Source organism: Ursus maritimus, unplaced genomic scaffold (genome assembly GCF_017311325.1).
Source record: "Ursus maritimus isolate PB19 unplaced genomic scaffold, ASM1731132v1 scaffold_1, whole genome shotgun sequence".
NCBI classification, from domain to species: domain Eukaryota; kingdom Metazoa; phylum Chordata; class Mammalia; order Carnivora; family Ursidae; genus Ursus; species Ursus maritimus.
The window spans coordinates 4,818,287-4,842,179 of record NW_024423343.1 but is presented as its reverse complement, the minus strand read 5'-3'; the positions used below and the strand labels follow the sequence as shown (position 1 = coordinate 4,842,179).

At 48.7% G+C, this 23,893-nt stretch overlaps 1 protein-coding gene across 1 annotated transcript in view; it reads right to left on the bottom strand.

Annotated features, from left to right (window-relative positions):
- Nucleotides 1-7,956: 7,956 nt before the first annotated feature.
- The window catches only part of ASB18 (ankyrin repeat and SOCS box containing 18), a 60,136-nt gene continuing 44,199 nt past the window's right edge, over nt 7,957-23,893 (bottom strand). Inside the window, exons 5-6 of the mRNA XM_040638720.1 lie at nt 9,037-9,150; nt 7,957-8,320 (exon numbers count right to left, since the gene is read on the bottom strand). Of these exons, the coding sequence (XP_040494654.1) occupies nt 8,135-8,320; nt 9,037-9,150 (300 nt within the window). The 3' untranslated portion in view covers nt 7,957-8,134. The remainder of the gene's footprint in view (nt 8,321-9,036; nt 9,151-23,893) is intronic.

Genomic DNA, 23,893 nt, shown 5'->3' with positions numbered 1-23,893 from the left:
TGCACCGCCCCCAGGCCCCTGCCCGCTCTCGTCCCAGGGAGGGGCCGCCCCTTGGATGCCACAGGGGCGCGAGGGTCGGGGGTGCATTTATCCCCCAAGTGCGTTTATTAAATCGCGTCTGGAGATAGATGGACCTGGATACAGGAGAGGAAATCGCAGCGCTCAGTTGAGCAATCTTCTGGCTTTAAATTCCGAATAAAAGTCTCAAATATTCCCGGGTCAGGGGGGCACTGTCTCATTAAAACCACTCTCGTCCTGAAACTGCAATGCAGACATTAAAGTGCAGTATTTTTCAATTAGAGCTGACGAATTCAATCAAAATTCCATAGATTAGGATGAAATGAGGCATGGGTCATTTACAGGGGAATTTAATTGCCGAGCCATTAGACAAATAGTATATTTGCCATTCCCGCGTTATCCATCATTTTCGACATCAATACCGGGGCCGCATCTCCCCGTCCCGCAGCCGCCCGGCGTCGGCTGTAAACACTCCCTTCCCTGTATCTTCTGATTATATCTGATTTCATTTAGGGCCATGGGGGATTATAAATGTTCACGCAATCAAGTTCATTAGGACTTGAAATCGCATTTCTGATTGGGATCGCTCTGCCGCTGTCCTCGGTGCGCCTTTCAAACCCCAGGACGAGGCTTTCAAAAACATCTTTTTGAATTTAAAGCTGCACATCCTTTTGTCTTCCGACGTCTCCTCCCGCCTCCCCCTCCCCCTCCCCCGGGGCGGCCCCGCGCGCCCCTCAGTCCTCCTTCTGGGGGGAGCAGTCCCGAGCCCCACCGCGCCGCGAGCTCCACCCCCGCGCCCCCCAGGCCAGCCTTGGAGACCTCCAACGCTGGGCGACACCCCCCCGCGCGGCCACCGGGCGCACAGGACTCTCGTGGCCTGAGCGGGGCGCGGGGCCGAGCCCCAAGCTCTGGCGGATCGCGGGTGGGTGCCCGGCCCTGCAGCTCGCGCCCCGGCCGGGCGCCGCGGGGAGCGAGTGGGGCACCGCGCGCACTTTGGAGTCTCGTGGCCGCAGGCCTCTGGGCGGCGACTGGGCCCGACCCTGGGGACGGACACTCGGGACCCCTTTCCTGGCTGGCCCCTCTGACTCCAGAGAGGAGGGCAGGGGCGGGCCCCAGCAATTCTCTCTTCCTATTAGCACACCCAAGAAACAAAGGAGCGGACTCTTCTGGGGAGAGCTCGGCTAGGAAGGCTAGAGACATCCCTTCCAGCACAGTTGAAAAATAATAGCTTAATATTAACTGCTTCTCATAAAAATATACTTTCACAGTGATACAGTTACAAGAAGAAACCCTCATTTTACCCCGGTACTTTGTGCTCATCGCTGTTAGCTGCCTCAGTAATTTAATTGGAATGAAACGTGAGAAATGTGTCATTTTTGAAGAATTTATGCATCACTTCCTAGAAATCTCATTGTGTTAACTAGGAGCCTACTGCGTTCAGTTTAGAACCCATAATCACATTTTTATGTGTCTGTATTACGAGTTAATGTGACCTCCTGTCTTTAGCTGATAAAAAAAATATTCTTTTTCCATAACATCTGCATCCAGCTCTGGTTTGCATAAAGTACGTGGAAACCCTGTTTTCCCAATGTTCTGCAAACTTCCCAACTTTCTCCAGAGCAGGGCAAAGGCGTGTGATTGGAGAAAGTACCTACTAAATGAATAATTACACACCAGATTAAAACCCTGCGTTAAACATAGTCGACAGCAAATACTGCATTCTCAATCATGTTTATTGCTTACAAATTGCATTACAAAGAAATCTACTCTTTTTATTGGCGTGATTAAGCAGAGTGTTAGGACTGCAGAAATACCATTCTGTTAGATTAGATGGGGGCTGGAAGCCAGGCTAACTCCATTCCATGGTGAATGTATAATTTTGTTAAAGAACACGTTTAACACGCAAATGAGGATTGGCTGTCATTACGGCATCATAAAAGAGTCATCTTAAAATTATATTTATTTATAAACACGTTGCCTATAAAACGTGCATATTTAATACAAAGGAAGTAGGCAATTCCATAATCAATACTTTAATTACTGAAATTTTTATTATAGCGGTGCAATTCTATATGATACGTCACAATTCTGTAGCTTTTCTCTACTCTCCTCCCCTTTTTCATGTGAGCTAAAATCTTGTTTTCTTTAATTCTGGGGAGAGCGGGTTGGTGGACGTGGGTAAGACCGTTTGCTTATGGCGCCACCTGCAGGATTCTATGAAAATGAGTTTCAACCCTTGGCGCTCCTCTGCTGGGCTCTAGAAATGCAACCTCAGGCTTGTTTTAGCAATTCAGTGAAATTAGTTTTTGTTTTAAAACAGAACGCTGTTGACAGTCTCAAGACAAAATCCCGGGGTTTGAAAAGTATACTTAAATCCACAAGTAAGATGCGGTATTGATCACAGTTGATACCTTGGGGTTTCTGAATATCCCAAGGGCACATTGAAAATTTGACGAAGGAATGATTTATTCTTGAGATAATGGGATAAAAGATGCAATAGTCCTGGTGTATCACTTGGTCCTTGGGCAGCCCTTAAGAGATGAAAAGCACTTGGCCAGCTAATAGGATCTGCGATTGCAGTGATTAAGCTTTCCCTCAGCTGCCCTGCATCAGGACTGGTCACTGGAGCAGACCAGCTCATTCGCCAAGCCTATATTTTATACCATTTTTGTAGAGGGTTAAGTGTTCTTTGCAAAAGTTCAACAGCCTGCCCCGTCGATGTGTGTCTAAAGGGTTATTTCGGAGGTTGGAAAATGTGACAATTATACATAGTTCCTGGGATTAGCCTAAGAGTCAGTGGTTTCGATTTCCTTCAAAACATCCTATATTGATGATTATTGTGTAACTTAAAATTGAACAGACACAAAGATACTAAAAGACCAGCCCAATGCCGTGTTCAGAATTTTATTTTATTCTATTATTTTTTTAAAAAGATTTTATTTATTTATTTGACAGAGAGAGACACGCAAGAGAAAGAACACAAGCAGGGGGAGTGGGAGAGGGAGACACAGGCTTCCACCTGAGCAGGGAGCCCAATGCGGGGTTCGATCACAGGACCCTGGGATCATGACCTGAGCTGAAGGCAGATGCTTGACCAACTGAGCCACCCAGGCACCCCGTGTTCAGAATTTTAGATGGAACTTGTCCTAGGATGCCATGTCCACGTACTGAGCGCCTGTGGACTGTGGATTGGGTCTGGCCACACCCCAGGGCCTTGGACAGTTCGTCCTGCGCAGGGCACCGCCAGGACGCATGGAGGCGGACCTTCCAGGACCACTGATGATGGAGAACCTCACTTGTGTATTTTTGAATTCTCAGGGGTCGGATGACAAGTAGTATTGTCAAAGACACTCAATAAAAGCAGAAGGAAACTATTCCTCTGTTAATCTTTTTTTAGTGGAAACAGCATTTACTCTTTTGTTACCTTCTGATTTTTGAACCGTGTGAATCCATCATTAAAAACTAAATATGAAGTTAAAAAAGCAATTTAGGTCTTATGGAATTGAGTTTATGTAATATACTCAAAGAGAAAAGTAATGATGTCCATAGGAACCGCTTAAGAATGGAAAACATTTTTAGATCCTTTAATAAAAAAATACCAGGGTACATTTTGTTCACTGGAAGAGAAGTCAGCCAGGATAATTCTAGCTTTAAAGTAGAATGTCTTGGGGCGCCCGGCTCGCTCAGCTGGAGGATCCTGCGACTCTTGATCTCGGGGTTGTACGTTTGAGCCCCACATTGGGTGTAGAGATTACTTAAAAATAAAAACTTAAAAAAAGTAAAGTAGAATGTCTTTTTGGATATTTATTTCACCTAGCTTACTTCTCTCCCTCCCTCCCTCTCTCCCTCCTCTTAGTCCTGTCCTCCCCCTCCCCCTTCTTTCTCTTTCTTATCTATGTTAGAATTATGCAAGTCCCCTTGATTTGAGAACTTCCTAATAGTTGTAACGCATGCTAGACACAGTCATCAAAACAACAAGTTTTTTGATAGGTATTTTATTTTTGGCCGAGCAAAGCAACTTGCTAGCAGTAATTGCATTCTGGAAAGCTACGAATGACTTCCATGCCATTTGATGATTAAGATCGCTCCAAACAACCACACGAGGCACTTTTGTCCCATTCGTGGCCATCATTTGGGAGCACTGTTTAGGGCCCGTGGATGGCCACTAGAACCCGGGGGCTTGAATGAATTTCTAGTGCCAATTTTCTGCTTTTCTCCTGAAGCTGCGAGGCCACGCTCCTGATGAGCTGGAGTACTCCCGATGTCACTCCTAGGTTCCTGTGGTGCACGGGTGCGGGTTGGCCAAGCTTGTGGGACTGGCCGGTGGGGTGGGGTGAGGGCGCTCGTCATGGAAGTTCCCCGATGGTGTGTAGGACACAGCGGGGAGAGTGAGGGATGGGGACGTGGCCGAACTTCCACCTGCCCTGGGAATAAATAAGCATCTCTCATTTGATGCAGAGCAAAGCCAGAGCGAGAGTGGCGGAGAAGCGAGCCCTTCCTCTCCACAGCCCAGCCCACCACGTGCCAGGTCTGGCCAGGAGCCTGCCTGACAAGTGGGTCTTTGCTCAGCTGTGAGCTGCCCCAGGAGGAGGCGCCCGTGAGCCTGCCTCGTTGAGGACGGGCCCTCAGTCCCACGCTCAGTCCGGGTGGGTTAAAGCAATGAGCAAATGACTGAATGAGTGAATGATAAACCCGAGGAACTTTAAGGATTAGCTCTTCTGGAAACATCTACATGTTCAAAGAAAGTTCTTGGAGGTGAAAGCAATGAAAAAGGACAAATTCCTCCAGGCCGCTATAGGGAACCATCCAGGCTTCCTTCTGCGAATCCTGTTGTCATTTTAAGCTGTAAACCCATGTTTTGGGAAACCTAATAATTGACCATCATTTATCAGAATTTTAGAAATAGAAGGTCAGTATGTTTTAAGGGAGCTCTACTTTGTTCCAGGACGCTAAAACCTCTGTAAATGTGAGTGCGTTTCAGAAATACAACCGAACTCTTTTTTATGGTGGGGGGCTTGGGGGGTGGGATGGAGAGGGTGGCTGGAGATCCTTCCTGGAAGGACAGCTCAGCTTTTCATTTGCAAAATCCAGTGAGGACAGGGCTTCCCCACAGCTGCTGTGGCTGTGTTTCTTACCCCGTACTCTCGCCCTTCCTGTTTGTTCTTATAAATAACATGACTTTGCTTTTCTACTTTTTATCCCTTTCTCAGGCCATTTTCTTCTAAAAATAATGCAATCACAATAACAGAAGGACTCATTTATTGAGTTCCTACTCTGGGCCGGCTCTGGACCGGGGTCTTGGCGATCTCTACACTCAGTGGGGACAGCCCACCAGGAGCAGGGGTGTCACCCATGGTTGTGACCCACTCAACCTGCCCCCCCCAGACCCCCAGAGTCACAATCTCCAATTCAACAAGATCCTTTTAGAGTTGGAGAAGCCCCACCGTCCATCAGTCCTCTGGCGGGACCCTGACCCAACAAGAGGGGCGCACATACTTGCACTTCCAGCTGAGAAAATCACATCTGATTGACTGTTCTTGCTCAGGGTAGCAGCCCCATCTCTGGGGGGTCACTGGGGGCTCCCACCTGGGCCACAGCATGCTGTATGCCTTTCCAGGACAAAGCCATCTCCCCAGAGTCCCACTATGACCACATTTACTCACCCGCTCCGTGGATCCTCCTGGTTTCTCCAGTGAAGTTCGGAATCCCCAGTCTGGAAGCCAAGGCCCTCCCAGTCTGCCCCCTGCTGTCCAGTCCTTTCTTCTAGTTGCCAACGCGTGGGGACCTTGCCCTCCAGGCGGACCAATCTCTGTTCCTCCTTCATGCCCTGTAGCTTCCAGCATGCTGCCCTCTGCCTGGGGTGGGGGTGTGAGGAGTCCTGAAGCCACGTGCACACGGGCCTTTTCTAGGTCAGGTGTTGTCTGTTTGAAAGGGTGGGATGCGGGCAGGGGTGCCTGGGTAGCTCAGTTGTTTAAGCGTCCGACTCTTGGTTTCAGCTCAGGTCACGATCTCAGGGTCATGAGATTGAGCCCCACATCCGCTCAGTAGGGAGTCTGCTTGGATTCTCTCCCTCCCTCTGCCTGCCCCCCACTCTCTCTCGCAAATAAAAATAAATAGAATCTTTAAAAAAAAGGGTGGGGTGTGGGTGGGTTAGTTGCAGGTGCTGGGGGATGTGGTCCTATCACCCCCTTGCCCATTGTGTTGAAATCAAGGCTCACCTTGGCTACCCACTTTGGGATGTTTGCCCTCACTGGGTAGGCCCTGCCCGCCGGCCCCCTTTCCAGCTCCACTGTGGGCCTTGTCATGGTGCACACACCGTCCCACCTGTGCGGCAGTTGTTCACGAGGCTGTCCGATCCCTTCCAGAATGCGGCAGTGGAAGAAGGCACGCCTTGCCCCCCAGGTGTGTCTCAGCAGCACCTGGCACTGGCTCAAAGTGGAAAAACTGGACTCACTCCTTATCCACAGAGGACGATCTTTAAGAGTTCCAGTTTCAGGGGCATCCAGGTGGCTCAGTCAGTTTGATGTCTGACTCCTGATTTAGACTCAGGTTAGGATCTCAGGGTCATGAGATCGAGCCTGTGTGGGGCTCTGCACTGAAAGCGGCACCTGTTTAAGATTCTCTCTCTCCTGGGGCGCCTGGGTGGTGCAGTCGTTAAGCGTCTGCCTTCGGCTCAGGGCGTGATCCCAGTGTTCTGGGATCGAGCCCCACATCAGGCTTCTCTGCTAGGAGCCTGCTTCTTCCTCTCCTGCTCCCCCTGCTTGTGTTCCCTCTCTCACCGGCTGTCTCTCTCTATCAAATAAATAAAATCTTTAAAAAAAAAATAAGATTCTCTCTCTCCTTCCCCTCCCCCACTCATGGTCCCTCTCTCTCTCTCTCTCTCTCAAAAAAATATATGGTGTATTAATAGAAAATTTGAGGTCTAGTAAGGCCAACAGATCAAGAGACAATTGCCATGGAAAATACAGTTTATTATTCACCATTCCCAAGAGAAGGGGCACGATAATATGGGGGGGCCACCTGGGGACGCACCAGGACTGCTTAGGAGGCTGGCAGAGGGGATGCCGACAGAAGCCTTTATTGTGGCTTCCGTGGAAGGAACAGGCCAGGCAGGATAGACAAGCTTATCTGTCAGAGGGCTCTGGGGTATAAGGGCTGTCCCCACCTGTTTGGCACCTGGCCCTGGGACGATTAGGGCAGGTGGAAGGTAGCCCAGAGTGTGACAGCCCAATAGAGGGGGTGTTTGGGGGCTACGAGCTCTGGACTGGTTGGTTTGCATTTGAAAAGCATGCTTGGAGGTGAGTTGTTTGTTGTCTCTAGGAATTGGCTAACTCTGGAAGGGGCAGTACCTCCAGGGTCAGCAAGGCCCCGGATATCAAAGCACCAGAATACAGAAAATAAAAGACATGGTTTATACAGTCCTTGACCGTTAGAACATCTCTCCTGTTATGTGATGCTGAGGCTGGCCTGATGGCAGCCTCTACCCGCCTGTCTATTCCTGGCATCTGGCTTCCTGGACTGCTGGCCGCAGCTGAATCCGTGGGGGTTTGGTGAGGGCGTCAGAAGACTCACACGGGACCACAATGCTGGACCCGCCAGCCCTCCTATGTCCTTTAGGGAGTTCTGGACCGTAATGTGCTGGGAAGCACCAGTGGGCCCAGAAGGGCGCTCTTGTTATGGAAACAGGTGTCTTCTCTCAAAACGTACCCTGTCATGTGTTGGGGACAGAGCCTTTCTAGGCGGCCAGGCTGCAGGCGGGGTGGGGCGCTCCTGGGAGGCAGACCGTCTGAAGGCTGAGGGGCAGCGTGGATGCGGGTAACCCGCTCCAGGGGACTATGTGCACCTTTTAGTTCAACTTCTGTTGAAAAGTCCTTTCTGATACACATACTACGATATTTGCAATCATGGTTCTCACAACAACCCCCAGGGGCACAAAGGCCTTTTGTTACCAGTTCCATTCCACAGTGACTGTGAAGCTTGGCGAGGCGGGTGCCTCCGCCAGGGAACGTGGGAGGTGCCAGCCGGGTCTGCCCCTCTTCACCCCTGGTGCTGTCAACACACAGCCTCCGCAGACGGCAGCGGTGACAACTAGAGCCGTAGTCCGAACGCTCTGGTTTCAGTGCAGAACACCCTCTGGTTCCAAAAGGACGTAATTTTGCAGGGACTTCGGCAACAGTAACAGGGGTACGAGGTGAAAGCACTTTTTGCCGAATAACTTCCGAATGGCACAGCGGCAAAGATGCTGCAGACAGCGTGGGGCGTGGGCCAAGGCGAAGAAGGACTGGTAGAAGGCCCGGTGCATCTGGAAGGAAGGCAGATGGAACGTAAACCCGCGCACAGGGACCCGGCAGCCGGAAGACCCCGTGTGTGCAGTGCCCTCCCCCAGGAGGGTGTGCGTATTTTTTGGAGGTGCAGTTCCTGTGGGGGTCCCAGGGAAGTCCATTCGGGATGGTAAGACAACACAGGTAATCTCCTCCCATCCTGCTCTGCCCCCCACCCCCCTGCATGGTGCATTCGCTGTTGAGTCATGTGCACATAACTCAAGTCAATGAGACATGAGGGGGCATCTTCCAGAGGCTTCTGGGAAAAAAATGCCCTCCCTGTTTCCTAATCGACAGGGACCGTGGACTCTGTTGGGTACGTAGGTGGTGCCCGCCGCTGCCTCGGACACCTCTGAGCTCTCGGGGAGGAAGCGGACACACAGGAGCAGAGCCTGTGGAGTCAGGTGCCCACCCTTCTCGTTGGGGGCGGGGTGCTACTCAAGCCCTGGTGCTCCCCAAGCCAAGCCGGTGGGTCGGGTTTCTGCTCCTTGCAGCCCCGACTGTGATAACAGCTCTGGGCTGCAGTCATTCCTCCCGATGAAAACCAGCGATGCTCAGATACGTTCCCACACTCTCCTTTTCTCTGTCCTTCTTCAGATGCTTTACGCTTGCCTGGGGACCGTGGCCAAGCGCACACAGGGCTGAGCAGAAACACAGGGCTCTCGTACTGAGGGGTAAGGAAGGGTGGCCCCCCTACCTGCAGTACTTCCTCGGGAATCACTTCCCTCCAGGACTCAGACACGCGGAGCTGAGGGTAGGCGTTGAAAAGTGTCTCGATGACCGTGGGAGCCACCGCACAGGCCTTCAGCACCTGCTTGGAAGTGGTGGGAGACCAAGCTCACGTGGACTGGGTTTTGGGTCCAGGTGGGGAAAGGGCCAGCAGATGGGGGTGTGTTTGGGTCTCACCTTGGTCACTTCCTGGCCATGGGACCTCCCTATGCCCCAGGCACATGGGCAACGACAGCCCTGACCGTAAGAGGACAGCAGGGCCGTGGGAGTTAGCTCCCAACAAGCACCAGGCAGCGCTCTGGGAGGGTTAGCCATCTAGCACCACGATGGCTGCACGTCCCAAGTCTGGGCTTGGGAATGGTGTGCTCCTTCCTTTGCCCAGGAGCAGCGTGCTCATGGCTCCGTGGGCTCTCCTGGCCTCTGCATTGCTGCTCAGAGCAAAGGAGGGAGGTTCTGCCGGCGGGGGGTGGGGTGGGTGGGAGTTTGGTCCAAGGATGGTGTTTGTAATTTCTTATCTCAACTTTCTAACACGTCAGGACGATGAGGGAGAAGAATTGCTTTGTTGTTGAATTTCCTCCTGGCTTGGCCTTTCTGTTTTATTTTCCATCCCCACTGGCAAAGGATTCCTGTTTTCTTATTAGCAAATTTTACAATTCAGGCTCATCAGTTTCATCATGAAGATGAGAACACTATTTGCTTTTTTAAAAAATAAATTTGTGATGGTGAATGTCAATGAGCCCAAAAGCCCCAATGATATGATGACCTCCATGTACCCACCATCCACCCATGGCCAGTCCCGCCCCTTCCACACCCCTGTCACCTTCCCCAGTATTATTTTAAAGCCAATGCAACGTATCCTGTCATTTCATCTGTAAATATTTCAGTGTGACTCTTAAAGGATACTATAGGGGAAACACAACATCATTATAAGACCTGAGAAATTAACAAGTTTCTTAGCATCTTCTAATACATGGCCAGTGTTTAAATTCACAAATTTCTCTTAAATGCCATTATATGAAAAAAAAATTTTTTTGAACAAGAATCCAAATAAAGGCCAACAGGGTTGAGACTGGTTGATATGGTGTATCATCAGTTCTCTCATTTTTGTGTTATCCATTTGTTGGAAGAAACTGGGTTACTTGTCCAGCAGAGTTTCTGGGTGTTGGGATTTTGCTCCTGGTATTCCTGTAGGGTTTTGGAACATGATTCTCTTCTGCTTTTTGTAAATCAGTCACTAGATTGGGGAGATTGATCAAATGCAGATTTGATGTTGGGGAGGGGCAGGGCAACTTCTGTACAAGATAGTCTTCTGTTTTTGAGGTTTAAGATTTAACAAGTGTTGTAAAATTAGTATTTCTTCATTGAGAGAACTGAGGTTAAGCAATTTTCTTAAGATCAGGCACCAAATATCTACAGGCAGGGCCAACAGCTGAGCTCACTGGGGCTCTCTGAACAAAGTCAAATCAAAGACAGGCCTAAATCACCCAGTATGGTTGCTCCATTCACATTCTGCTGAGCTTCCTGCAGTTATGAAACCCCTTTTAAATATATTAAAACAAAACAGGAAATTAATATCTCTTTGTACAGAGATAAGCACTATTAGCATTTTGTATATAATACTGTTTTATGCATTTAGATAAAAAATTAATATATACGGTAAAAGTGGACTATACTTTGCCCGTTATTTTGAAACTTGATTTTTGTCCACTCAAAATCGATCGTGATTGGGGCGCCTGGGTGGCGCAGTCGTTAAGCGTCTGCCTTCGGCTCAGGGCGTGATCCCGGCGTTCTGGGATCGAGCCCCACATCGGGCTCCTCCGCTGGGAGCCTGCTTCTTCCTCTCCCACTCCCCCTGCTGTGTTCCCTCTCCCGCTGGCTGTCTCTCTGTCACATAAATAAATAAAATCTTAAAAAAAAAAATCGATTGTGAATTCAGAAATTATAAATCAGCACCTCACATCATTTCAGGGGCCATATATTTTATGAATATATTATAATGTAGTCAATGAAGTGACTATTGTAAACAGATGTTATAAACAATGAACACTCTTGAATATAATTCTCTCTTTCTGCCTCCAACCGTTCTTATTTAGATAACAAGATAATTCTGTCCCCTTCTGACACTGAATTCCCGGAAGTAGAAATGTAGGGTCAAGGAGTATGTACATTTTAAAGGTTTTATTTATTTTTTTTTTCAAAGATTTTATTTATTTATTTGACAGAGATAGAGACAGCCAGCGAGAGAGGGAACACAAGCAGGGGGAGTGGGAGAGGAAGAAGCAGGCTCCCAGCAGAGGAGCCTGATGTGGGGCTCGATCCCATAATGCCGGGATCACGCCCTGAGCCGAAAGCAGACGCTTAACCGCTGTGCCACCCAGGCGCCCCAAAGGTTTTAAAACATACTGTCAAATTGTAATTGTGTAAATTATCACACTTTTTGAAGAAATGAGTATGAGAGTGCCTCTTTCTCCCCTACCCAAATCATCTCATTATTTATTTAAATTTGATAGATAATATATGGAATATTTACATTTTGTTTGACCATTTCTCTTCCTTTATAAATTGCTAAATTATGTCTTTTGCTCAGTTTTTCCATAGAATGTTCATTTTTTCCATTGATTTGTAAATACACTTTATTAAGGTTATTTTTTAGTCAGATGGTCATTTTTGCAAATAATAGTATTTTCTCCTCTGAGTATAAATATTTCACATTTATTTTTCTTCTCTTATTACATTGACCAGAGCTTTAAAGATCAATGTTAAAGATTTATTTATTTACGAGAGAAAGAGAGAGAGAGAGAGATACCAAGCACATGTGCGAGTGGGGAGAGGGTCAGTGGGAGAGAATCTTTAAACAGCCCTGACCAGGGGCTCCATCTCACAACCCTGAGATCATGACCTGAGCCAAAACCAAGAGCTGGATGCTTAACTGAATGAGCCACCCAGGCGCCCCTAAAGTTCAATGTTAAATAAAAATACTGATAGCAGGCATCATCATCTCATTCCTAATTTTAATAAGATTATCTCTAATGTTTCACTATAAATACATCATGTCTCTTTGGCAGGTAGGTTCCTAATGTTGCCTCTTCACTACGGGCTGCATTTCTTTATCTCTGTTGGCGAATCTTCTCTCCCCTTGGATATTAGTTTCAGATAGATAATCTGTTCTAAGTTAAGGAAGTATCTCTCTATTCCTGAATTACTACAAATTTAAGGTTTTAATTTTATTTTTTGCCTTTTTCTAACCAAGTTGATACAAGATTTTCCAATACTGACCCATTTTTGTCTTCATGGAAGAGACCATATTTGGCAGATTCAATTTGCTAAGATTTCTGTATTTAAGAACTAAATATGGTTTGACATTTCAGTTTTTTAAGCTAATTTTGCCAGGTTTTAATGTGACTTTATGCCAAATTAGTCAATGGGAAAACTTCTATCTTTTTAACACCCTGGAAGATTTAAAAAGTACATACTTACGGGAATTAAGAAGGCACAGCAGATCTTGCAGTTAACATTATCTAAGCCTGGCCTTAAGCGACAGGTAATATCAAATTATTATCACTTTCTCTCCCGTGGTTATTACTATACTTTGTTTTGATTTCTTCTTTTTTTTTAAAGGCTCTATTTTTAAGTAATCTCTACACTCAACATGGGGCTTGAACTCACAACCCTAAGACCAAGAGTTGCACGCTCCACCGATGGAGTCAGTCACGTGCCCTTTGATTTCTTGTTGAATCAATTTTGTTAATCTATATTTTCCTGGAACACAATCTTCATTTTATCTTCTTTGTTTTTAAAAAATTAATTCCAGTGCAGTGAACACACAGTGTTACGCGGGTTTCAGGTGTGCAGTATGCTGCTTCAACAATTCTATACTCAGTGCTCATCACAATGAGTGCGCCCCCAGTCCCCTTCACCTGCTTCACCCTCCCCCCACTCCCCTCCGGTAACCATCAGTTTGTTCTCTATAGCTGAGTCTTTTTTTTTTTTTTCTGTCTCTTTTCTTTGTTCATTTGTCTTGTTTCTTTTTTTTTTTTTTTTTAAGATTTTATTTATTTATTTGACAGAGAGAGAGACAGCCAGTGAGAGAGGGAACACAAGCAGGGGGACCGGGAGAGGAAGAAGCAGGCTCATAGCGGAAGAGCCTGATGTGGGGCTCGATCCCATAATGCCGGGATCACGCCCTGAGCCGAAGGCAGGCGCTTAACCGCTGTGCCACCCAGGCGCCCCCATTTGTCTTGTTTCTTAAATTCCACATGTGAGTGAAATCATATGGTATTTGATTTCTCTGACTGACTTATTTCACTTAGCATGATACTCTCTAGATCCATCCACGTTATTGTAAATGGCAACAATCTTCATTTTAAAGAAATTTAGCATCGCATATGTACCCGTCAGGGTTCCAGTAGGAAGCAGGTGACACCTTGATATAGGATCCTTCCAGGAGGAATTTTTTAAATTTTTTGTTGATTTTTATTTTATTATTTTATTTTATTGCCAAGGGACTCTATCGCCAGGTGTGAGTACAGGGAAGTCAAGAGACAGTGCACTAACGTGAAGCTGGTAGCAAAGCTATTTCCATCTCTGGGCCTGAAGAGCAGAGAGTCGGGTGGGCTGTCTATCAGGAGTAATGATCTTGGGTTGGGGACATGCAGCCAGCCTGGGCAGAGGGGGTGTCCAAGCGGAGCCATCCTCTGACCTCACCGTCCTCTGGCTGTCTGCTGGGAGACTATACAAAAAAGCAGAGGGCCCAGAGCCTTGTCAATGTGTCACGCAGGTGGAGAGCCAACCTGGATGGGAGATATCCCCACTATATCCAGAAGTAAGCACCCTTCTTCATTTGAAATGAATGTATATATTATATATATATAATTTACTATAATTGTATTTCCAGTGTTCTTCCTTGTTTAGTCTTGCTGGAATTTTGCTAATTTTGCTAATTCAAGGCATCCCCTATTGGCTTTTGTTGACCCGTTCTCTTTTAAAATGTTCTAACTCATCAATTACTGTGTTTATTGTTATGAATTCCTTTGTTTCTTTCTGACTCCTTGGACTGATACTCAGTTAATTTAGTAACGCTTTTTCCCTCTGAGTCATAATACAAACAACTTTTAAAATGGTGTGGATTTTCCTTTGAACATAGGTATGGTCATAGCCATAAGTTTTGAGGCACAGTGTTCTTTCTTGAATATTCTGCAATTACCTAACTTTCGATGCCATAGTTATTTGGGTGTGTGCCATGCAATTTTCAAAAGATTATTTTTAAAAAATTAGCTGTTTGCTATTAATTTTCTGGCATGTTGTATTATGGCTTTAAACGATGCCTGCTCCTGGAGTACCAAAGTTTGTATTCTGTTTGCAGGTTCAAAATTCAACATGCACTTGTCTCGTTTGGCATTTGAAGCTTTTACTTTGCCCACTTGATCTGTGAAAGACTGAGATATGAATTAAAAATCACCTGGAATTAATATTTTTTCAGTTAGTCTCTCCGTTTTAACATCATGTCTCTTTGGCAGGTAGGTTCCTAATGTTGCCTCTTCATTTCTTTATCTCTGTCGGTGAATCTTCTCTCCCCTTCAGTCTGTGTGTCCCCCAGGAATTCTTCTATGTTGCAAATTGATATTGATCCATCATTTTATTTTTCGTGTGTTTTTGCTACAATTACCTCTGCCTGCTCTTTAATTTTAACCTTTTTTTATTCATTTTTTAAGGTGTTTGAGAGTCTCTGTATTGGTAATAGGGCAGTTTAAGAAATTTATATTTATCGTTATAAATAATCTATTTGGGTTTACTTCTGTTTCACTTTATTCTTTTTTTAAAAAAACGTTTAAAAGGTTCTATTTATTTGAGAGAGAGAGCAAGAGAGAGAGCATGAGCTGGGGGAGAGGCAGAGGGAGAGGGAGAAGCAGACACCCCACTGAGCAGGGAGCCCGATGAGGAGCTCGATCCCAGGACCCCGGGATCATGACCTGAGCTGAAGGCAGACACTCAACCAACTGAGCCACCCAGGTGCCCCTCATTTTATTCTTTATGATTTTTTATGCTTGTTTCCTTTGTTGTCTGATTTCTGTTATAAAGATTCGTATTTTCCTTGTGTTTATTTTTATTTTTTAAAAAGATTACATTTATTTATTTGACAGAGAGAGAGAGAGACAGCAAGAGAGAGAACACAAGCAGGGGGAGAGAGAGAGGGAGAAGCAGGCCTCCCACTGAGCAGGGAGCCCGATGCGGGACTCGATCCCAAGACCCTGCGATCATGACCCGAGGCGAAGGCAGACACTTAACTGACTGAGCCACCCAGGCGCCCCCCTTGTGTTTATTTTTATATTTTGGAAGTATGTATCCTATTTAAAATTCTACTAGTGCTTACCTTCAAAATAAAAAATAACGGCCTATATTTTCTAAACATCAAAATTGTATCTTTTGTGTCCTAGATGTGCCATTGTCTCTTCTCTCCCATATCTCGTAACCAATTCTTCTCCTTCCTTCATAACATCTGGAGTTTGAGTCCCGATTATGATTATTACGAGATCATATTTTACGTTATGTATCTCCTCCAGAAATAACTTTTGGTATTAGCGTTTAGTTTTACAACCTACCTTTCAATTACTGAAGTTGTTTCTATTTTCCTGGGTTGTATACTCACCCCCCCGTCCATGAAGCCATTCACCCTAGATATTTACCAAGCTCCTCCTGGAAGCTGGGGACTGTGTGATGTCTGCGTGACACAGTGGCAAGATCTGCCTTCACAGAATTTTACAGTCCCAAGTAAAAGAAAAACCCAACAACAATAGAAAACAGGTGCCACAGTACTGTGTGGGGGAATCACAAGGTACCTGAAATGGTACCTAAGTGAGACCTGGATTTGCAGTGGGTGGTGCGCTGGTTGGTCAGGGAAGATTTCTGCAGGAGCGATATTGGCACTAAGACCTGCTAAGGAGGAGGAGTTACAAAAGTATGGAGAGTTCTGAGGACAGGAGTGTTCCAGGGGGAGAAAACAGTGACCAAGCCTGGGAGGCTGAAAATGTTGGCCAGGTATGGAGCCGGAGACTGGGGACGAAGGCAGGGCATGGGCGGGAGGAACGGCAACCACTGTGGTGAGCCTGGACATGACCTTGGGGACACAAGGGATCCCCGGGGGATTGCGAATCAGGGAGTGACAGGATCCGATTTTAATTTCAAAAGCATCACCATGGCTACAACATTGAGAACAGTGTCCAGGGGCCATATTGGAGACACGGAGTGCAGCTCAGGGGACATTTCCACAGGCCAGGAGAGATGGTGGCAGCCAACACCCAGTGGGGGCAGTCAGGATGGAAAGTGGAAGAAGAGCCTGAGAGACAGTTAGGAGGTGGAGTTGAGGGAATCTGTGGACTCGAGTTTCCCATCCCTGAGATGGTCTTTCACCTCATCTCTTTGGCAGTTGGCCTTGAGCCCCATGCTCTCCAGGCAACCTGCCCTTGCTGAGAGCATCGACGGATGGCTGCATCCGGTGCTCACTGCTCTGCCTCGCCTTGTGCGGCGTCAGCCACGTCTGACACGGTTAGTCGGGTCCTCCTCTATGAGACGTTCTTTACCTGGTTTCCAGTAAAGATGTGCTTTCATTCCACCTCCTTCACTGGCCCCTCCCGTTTCCTCAATGGTCTTCTCATCTCTCCCTGTTCTGGATGTTGGAACGCCCCTGCATCAGCCCTTGTTCCTTTTCTTTTTCTTTGTATTTTCACTTTCTGGTGATCCCGTCCAGTCTCCTGGCTTTAAATACCATCGTATGTAAAGGAGATGTGGTATGTATGCATAATGGAATGTTGCTCAGCCATAGAAAAGACTGAAGTCTTGCCATTTGCAACGACATGGATGGAGCTAGAGAGTATAACGCTAAGTGAAATAAGTCAGAGAAAGACAAACACCATGATTTCACTTCTATGTGGAATTTAAACAAAACAAATGAACAAAGAAGAAAAAGAGACAAACAAAAAACCCCCAGCCTCTTAACTATAGAAAACAAACAGGTGGTTACCAGAGGGGACGTGAGGGGGGTGGGGGAAGGAGGTGACGGGGACTGAGAGTGCACTCTTCGTGACGAGCACGGACGAATGCACAGAACTGTGGAATCCCTGTGTCGTACACCTGAGACTACTATAACCCTGGGTGTTGATTATACTTGACTAAAAATAAATAAATACCACCCACATGCCACTGGCACTCAGAAGTGTGTGTCCAGGTCAGTCAAATCCTTCCGTCAAGCTCTGGACTGGAACAGCCAAGGGCTTCCTTGGTATCAAAACAACCCCCCAGTTCTGTTACTTACTCTACCCACAACCTTCCCTCAGCTGACAGCAAACCCATCTAACCAGCCTCTCGGGCTGAATGCCTTGGAGTCACCTTTGACCCCTCTCCTTCTCTCACATCATACATCCCATCTGCCAAGATATCCTGGTGGCTCCATCCCCCCTGATACATCCAGAATCAGAGCGCCTCCCCCGCTCGCGCTTGCCACCGGCGCCCCTCGCGTGGATCCTGGCACAGCCTCCCGGCTTGTCCCTGCACTTCTGCCCTCCTCCTCCTGACGCATTTCCTCAGCACGGAGGCCAGACGGTGCCCATCAAATGTTAGCAGGTCCTGCCGCTCTGCTCAAAGCCCTCGCATGGCCAAAGTCACGACAGTGCCCTGCAAGACCCCACACCATCCGAGCCTCTCCTCCACCTCTGGTCTCTTCTCCTACTGTCACTGACTCTCTCCACCATCAGCCACACTGGTCCCCTCGTTCTGCACCCAGGTCAGGCCCACTCTAGCCTCAGGCCGCATACTGGCTGCTGGTCGGCTGGCCCCTTCTCCCCTAGATGCCTGCAATGCCCACACCCTCGCCTCTCTCAAGTCTAGACTCAAATCCACCCACCCCAGCTACTGCACGTACGACTGCGACTGCCCCCCCTTCCCCCCATTTTCTCTCCAGTCCTTATCATTTTATTGGCCCACTTATACTCATGGTGTAAGGACTGTCTTCCCATTAGACTGTAAGCCCCATGAAGGCAGGAATACTTTTTCCCCTTGAACTGCTGACTCATGTATCCAAAGCTCCTAGTATGTTGCTGACACACAGCTGGTGCTCAAGAAATAGCTATTGAGTAAATAATCAATAAATAGAAGTATTTTTTGATGTATTAGGAAGGCATATCTTATGATCCCCTGATACCTAAAAGTGTCGTACTTTCGCCATCAAAATGAAAACATCTTGGCTGAGTTTGAAATTCTAGCATCCAAACTTTTTCTTTAAAAATCTGAAGATGGTATTTCCTTGTCTCATGAGACTATGGCAGCAGAGAAATCAGAGTCCAGCCTGAGTTTTATTCCTTTATGAATAACCTGTTTTCCGCTCAGATACTTCGCAAGATTTTTCCGTGCTTTTTTAGAACACTTTGGCTAGAACGTATATAGGAATGTGTCTCTCAGGACGCCTTGCTGGCTCCACCGGTAGATCGCGAGGCTCTTGATCTCGGAGTTGTAAGTTCAAGCCCCATGATGGGCATAGAGGTTACTTAAAAATAAAATCTTAAAAAAAAAGAAATAAAAAAAACCCCCAAATGTGTCTCTTATCATTGATTTGCAGAGAATATCCTTTCAACTTCTAGGAGTTAAGACTTCTAGTGCAGCTAAGTTTTCTTGTTATGTCTTTGATTACTATTTCTGACCCATTTGCTCTAGGCTCTTCTTCAGTACCATCGCTTTCCTGTAGGTTGGCTCTCTACCCTCTGCCCTCCATGACCACCGCTTTCTCTTCTATTTCTTCGTTTTGTTTTTTCCTTTTGCACTTAAGAAAAGCTTTTAACATTAGTCCTCCTTTGTAGTGAACACACTGTGGTTGACTTTCCAACACTCCAAAGGATTAGTATAACTCAGTCATGGTAACTCCATGCCCCTTGCCATCACTGGTTTGGGGAAGTGCATGTTTAAGTTAGTCTGAGCCAGTGAAACACAGGAGGACCTCCTTGGGGCTTCCCGAGAAAAGCAATTGGATATGAAGCTGGCTGGCCCAGTTGTTGCTGGAAGCCGTCTTATGACCAAGAGATGAGCCATTCTGAGGGCAAAGCTGACTCACTGAAGTTGGAAAAATCTGGTTCCTTGATGGCATCCTGGGGACACAGAAACGACCAATCCCAAAGCCGGCCTTGCTTCTCAGTTTCTTGTTACAGGAGATACAGCGGAGGCTGGAGCCAAGTCAGCGGCTGCCCAGTGGGCCATGAGGAGGGGCCGTCGGGGCGCCAGAGCCTTGGACATACAGGTGCTGCTGGCAAAGCTACCAAGGCAGAGAAAGAGGAGAAACATCCTGGCTTCTTTTTCCCTCCACACCTAGTTTTCCGTGGTGTCTCCTTTTGCTGAAGCCGGCCAGAAGCCAGCAGTATGGGACTGAGCTCAGCTTGAAAGGTCGAGCTGCACTGCCCCCGCCCCCTCCACATGCAGAGCAGACACGGGGACACTGGGGAGGGGATCTGAAGGCACACGTGCCAACAGCACGGCTCCCTCACTTAGGTCCCTGGCTCTGTTTATGAATCAGTTCTGCTTTTTGCTTCCCTTCGTGTGCTCTCCACCCTCCCACCGTGTAACCTTGTCTCCTCCATCTTCCTTTTGACGTCATTCTACTGCCTTGTCCCATAACCGGCTCTGTTTTAGGGACTTGGAGGCTATGTCTTCTTGCGCTCTGTAGATGATGGCACCCATGGCACACAGTTTCTCAGATTTTCTTCTGGATCTTCCGATGGGAGGTATGGATCTCCTTTCTGTTCTCTGGATGCTGTCCCCGTTTTTCTGCCCCCTTTCCCCCGTCCTGGATCCACTTATTTATCTCCCTGTTCATCTCTGCTGAAGGCAGGATCAGACGCGAGGTCTGTTACGATGCATGGCAAGTCCGTGGTGCCGTTCTCATTCCACTTGGAGCCTGCGGAGGGGCCGTGTGGGGGAGGCTCACGCGCACCTGGTGACTGCGCCCCCCCCCCCAGGCCTCTTCTCCTACCCCCTCCGGGAGAGTTAGCAGGTTGCTATGCAACCCAGGGTCCTCGGTTTGCACCTCTGCACTTTTCTGCATCTCCTAGAAGGAGAGCATCTCCAAAGGCATCCCCTACTGCCCGGTCGACTTTACAAACATTTTGTCCTGTCTGCCTGAGTGCCCGAAAACTTAGGGCGCTGCAGCGGAGGAGCGGGAGGTCCCGGACTCAGACACGAGGCCAGAGGCCATCGTGTTGCTGCTGCGGATTTGCTTCTTCTTCCCCCTCCCTTCCTGTCTCCCTTTCCTCCTCTTGCCGGTCTTTGCAGATATGACAGTAGGAAGACAGGAACGGCTGCCCTTCAAAAGCTGGTAATCACATTACCGTTGTAAGAACGATCATCTCTGGGCCCCTCCCTACCTGAAATTTGTTTTTTGTCCCAATCCATTACTGTTTCAAAGTCAGACGTCAGTGGGCTTTAGAGCAGGAGAGAGACAGCGTGGCAGAGGGAGAGCCAGGCAGGCAAGCGCTTCCCACCCGAGCCTCGCCCAACCTTATCCCCTCACCACCGCACGGTACGCCCCCCACGTGTGGATAGTTCTGGCTTCCACGAGCCACCACTAACGTGCCATTTTCTGGAGCATAGCAGTCTCTGATTTCAATTGTCCCCCTTCGGCAGAGGGAGGAAACCACGCCATTAAGAGGAGCGGTTCACACTGGACCCCTCCAGATCTAGTCTCCTAAGCCATCCCTGCTTCTTCAGACCTCCCCCGCCCCCCCACTGGCCAGGGACCCTGCCGTTGGCCCTCCCCCTTCTCTCTGCAAAATGTTAAATGGTCCCTAGGGACTGCACGCGACAGGGAGGCCTCTCTGGCACTGTCCCCCCAGGAAGAGCTGCTCTCCCTCAGCAGACGTGCCCCCCTCCCTGGGGCCCCTCCTCCCCGGGTCACAGACTGTGACCAAGTCTTATTGCCTGTCTCTGGGAATTCATTTCCTGTCTCTCCTCTGTTCCACCTCTCTGGGGCTCCCCAGCCCTCCCCAATCCCCCGGCACTGTGCCCCCTCATGTTTGCCAGGCAGCTGGCTGCTTTCATTATTTTTATGCCAACACAGTTTAAAAATCTCCGCTTCTCCTTGCTGTCTGTGGAGATGGGGCTGCCGCGCTACCCTGACATCCTGGCGCCATTAGGGTCCGCGCACACTCTCCCCGGCTAATGAGGCGGCAGAAAGAAAATTAAGGGGGAAAATCACACAGGCACATTGCTCTATATGTAGATGGAGAAATAAAACAAGAGCAAGAAAAACAGAGGTGCACCACTTACGAGAGCTCACCTCCCTCCTCCCACTGGGGAGGGGGGCACACGCAGCTTGGCGAGGCAGGAAATGGAGTCTGGTTTTTGACTACTGCAACCCCAGGATTCTCCCACTAAAGAGCTTGTGAAATTGGAAGTACTGTGAAGTCACTTTACCTAATTCTGTAATTAGGTAAAATGAAAACACAAAAACTCGAGGTCCATCCTTTCAGCGTGGTCAGTGCCCAGAGGGTGAGGCAAGACCAGAGCTCTGCAGATGCTCCTAGAATCTGTCATTCTCGCTGCCCACCATCATCCCCTTGCTGAAGCTATCTGCGTGCCTTGCCTGGATAGCCACAGCGGTCTGTGCTTTTCTGCCAGTCCCCTGCCCTGGCACGTTCTCCATACTTCCGCAGAAAAATCATCCCTGGTACTCGTTTGATTATGTCACCTCTCCTGCTTCAAATGATGTAATACATTCCCATTGTTCTTAAGACAAAGGCTAAAACCCTTAACCCTTGAAGCCCCTCCTCTTGCTCCCTCTTAGGGTTTCCTCCTAGCTACTGGGTCATCTTTCAACTGTACCCATCACTGCACTCCCTCTGCCCCAGGACACTTTCCCTGCAGTTCCTTCTGCCCGGAATGGTCCCTCCTTTCTTCACGAGGCTGAGTCTTCAGCCTTCAGGTCTGGGCTCACTCCACACGTGCTTGGGGGAGCCTCTCACCCCGCCCCCCGCCCCAGCCAGCTCAGGCCCCCTATTTGGCACTTCCGAGACGGAAAGGGCCTTGTTTGAGCAGCTGTCTGACGATGGCAACTTCACACTGAGTGTGTGGTGGTCTGAGTCAAGGCTGTCCTCCACTCAGGTGACTGGCAGCTCCACGAGAGCAGGACGTTCGCGTGCTGTGGTCCAACACCGACTCCAGCACTGAGCGCAGGAGTTCCGAGAAACGTCTGCTGCACGCGTAAGCGCGCGCTAGTGGGAAACAGCCCGTGTGCGCTGGGGGGGTCTGAAGGAGTTAGACAGCCCAGCCCAGGGGCACAAGGAGCAAGAGACGTGAGCAAAATCTTTTATTCCAGACCAAGCATCCGACCCATAGTCAACGAGTGACAGTTGCAAAATAAATTTGGGTTCCCGTGTGTGTGTGTTTCCCTGCCCTCCTGCCTGCTCTCCCGCAGGCGGCCCCCCCGCCTATGCCGACACCTTCAGGATTCAAACCCGGCTGCAGCCTTCCACTGCGCCTGCACCTGCCCTCGCGCCCCGACGGCTGACTCCGGTGTTAACTAGCGGGCAGCCGGGCAGAAAGGCCTGGCACTGTCAACACGCTTGCTCCCCGAGCTGTGACACCACTTTGATTTCCGGGGCAGAGCACTGCGCACGGCTCCGATGGATGCTTCGAGTCCGCCTGCCGCCGTGACGGTGCCTTTGTCTGGGCATGGGGGAGCTGTGATTTATGTCATAAGCTCGCTGTGAAACCTTTGCCTCAGTAATTCTGAGCTCCGTGGGTGTCTCTTTACATCTATTTAAAGCACGGCTGTTGCCCACGGACGGCGTGCTCTGCGACATTCCCTGGTGCCTCTCTGTACGCCCCGCCATGGCGCTGAGTCCTGCCTGCAGAGCATCTTTGTGGCTTGTTTCAGTGTTTGCCGCGCACTCCGCGAGTCTGCTGAGCAGAGTCGGGTCTGTCCCTTTGATGTCCTGCGTGGTGATTAGACCCCTCCCCTGGTGGACCACTTGCAGGGGCTTGGGGGGGAGGGGCAGGCTGCTGCCTGATTTCCAGAGTTTGCCCTGTTTGTCCTGGGGCAAGGCTAGAACAAACACCGTGCTTATGTCTTTGTTTACAGGATTCTTAACGTGGCTGTAAATGCGTTCCCCTTTGAAACTTGCTCCAGACCCCAGCGCCAGGGGCTGGTGGCTGTGGACCCCATCAGCACTCCTTCATGGGGTGCCCCCTAGAGGTGTGGGGGACCTCGGCACAAAGAAGTCGGATCCCATTTCCTAAGATTTAACCCGCAGGCCACTGAGACCTGGCGTGGCTGGAATCCCCTTCATTCATTCAACAAACACCGACTATGGAATTGCAGGTGCAGGCATTGCGCTAACTGGGGGGTGGGGGTGACAAGGTGGCAATGCTCTTTTGTGAATGCCTCCAAGTAGTAAGATTTCTAAAGGAAGCACCAATCCCTTCCCAAATGGTGTGAAATTGCTGACTCACTGTCACTTCTAGGAGCCAAGAACTTCTCATGGCTTCTTGGTCCCTGCTTTATAACAAATGGCCTCCAAATTCAAACCTACCTGCCGCCTGTACCCTCATTGACCATGCCCTAGTCCCATGTGGCTGATGAAGCATGGGGGAGCCCCAGGAGAGGGCCCCTGGAGGCCCAGACGGGAGGCACTGTGCCTTCTCCTGCATCTCAAGGTGAGGGGAGGGTAATTCTTACAGCTCTGAAGACAGAGTTCAGGTGCGAGAGGTCCTGTCCCCGGGGATGATGTCTGTGGGGCTGCACCTAGGACTTGGAAATCTGCAAAGTTCACTCAGATTGCATGACTCCAAGG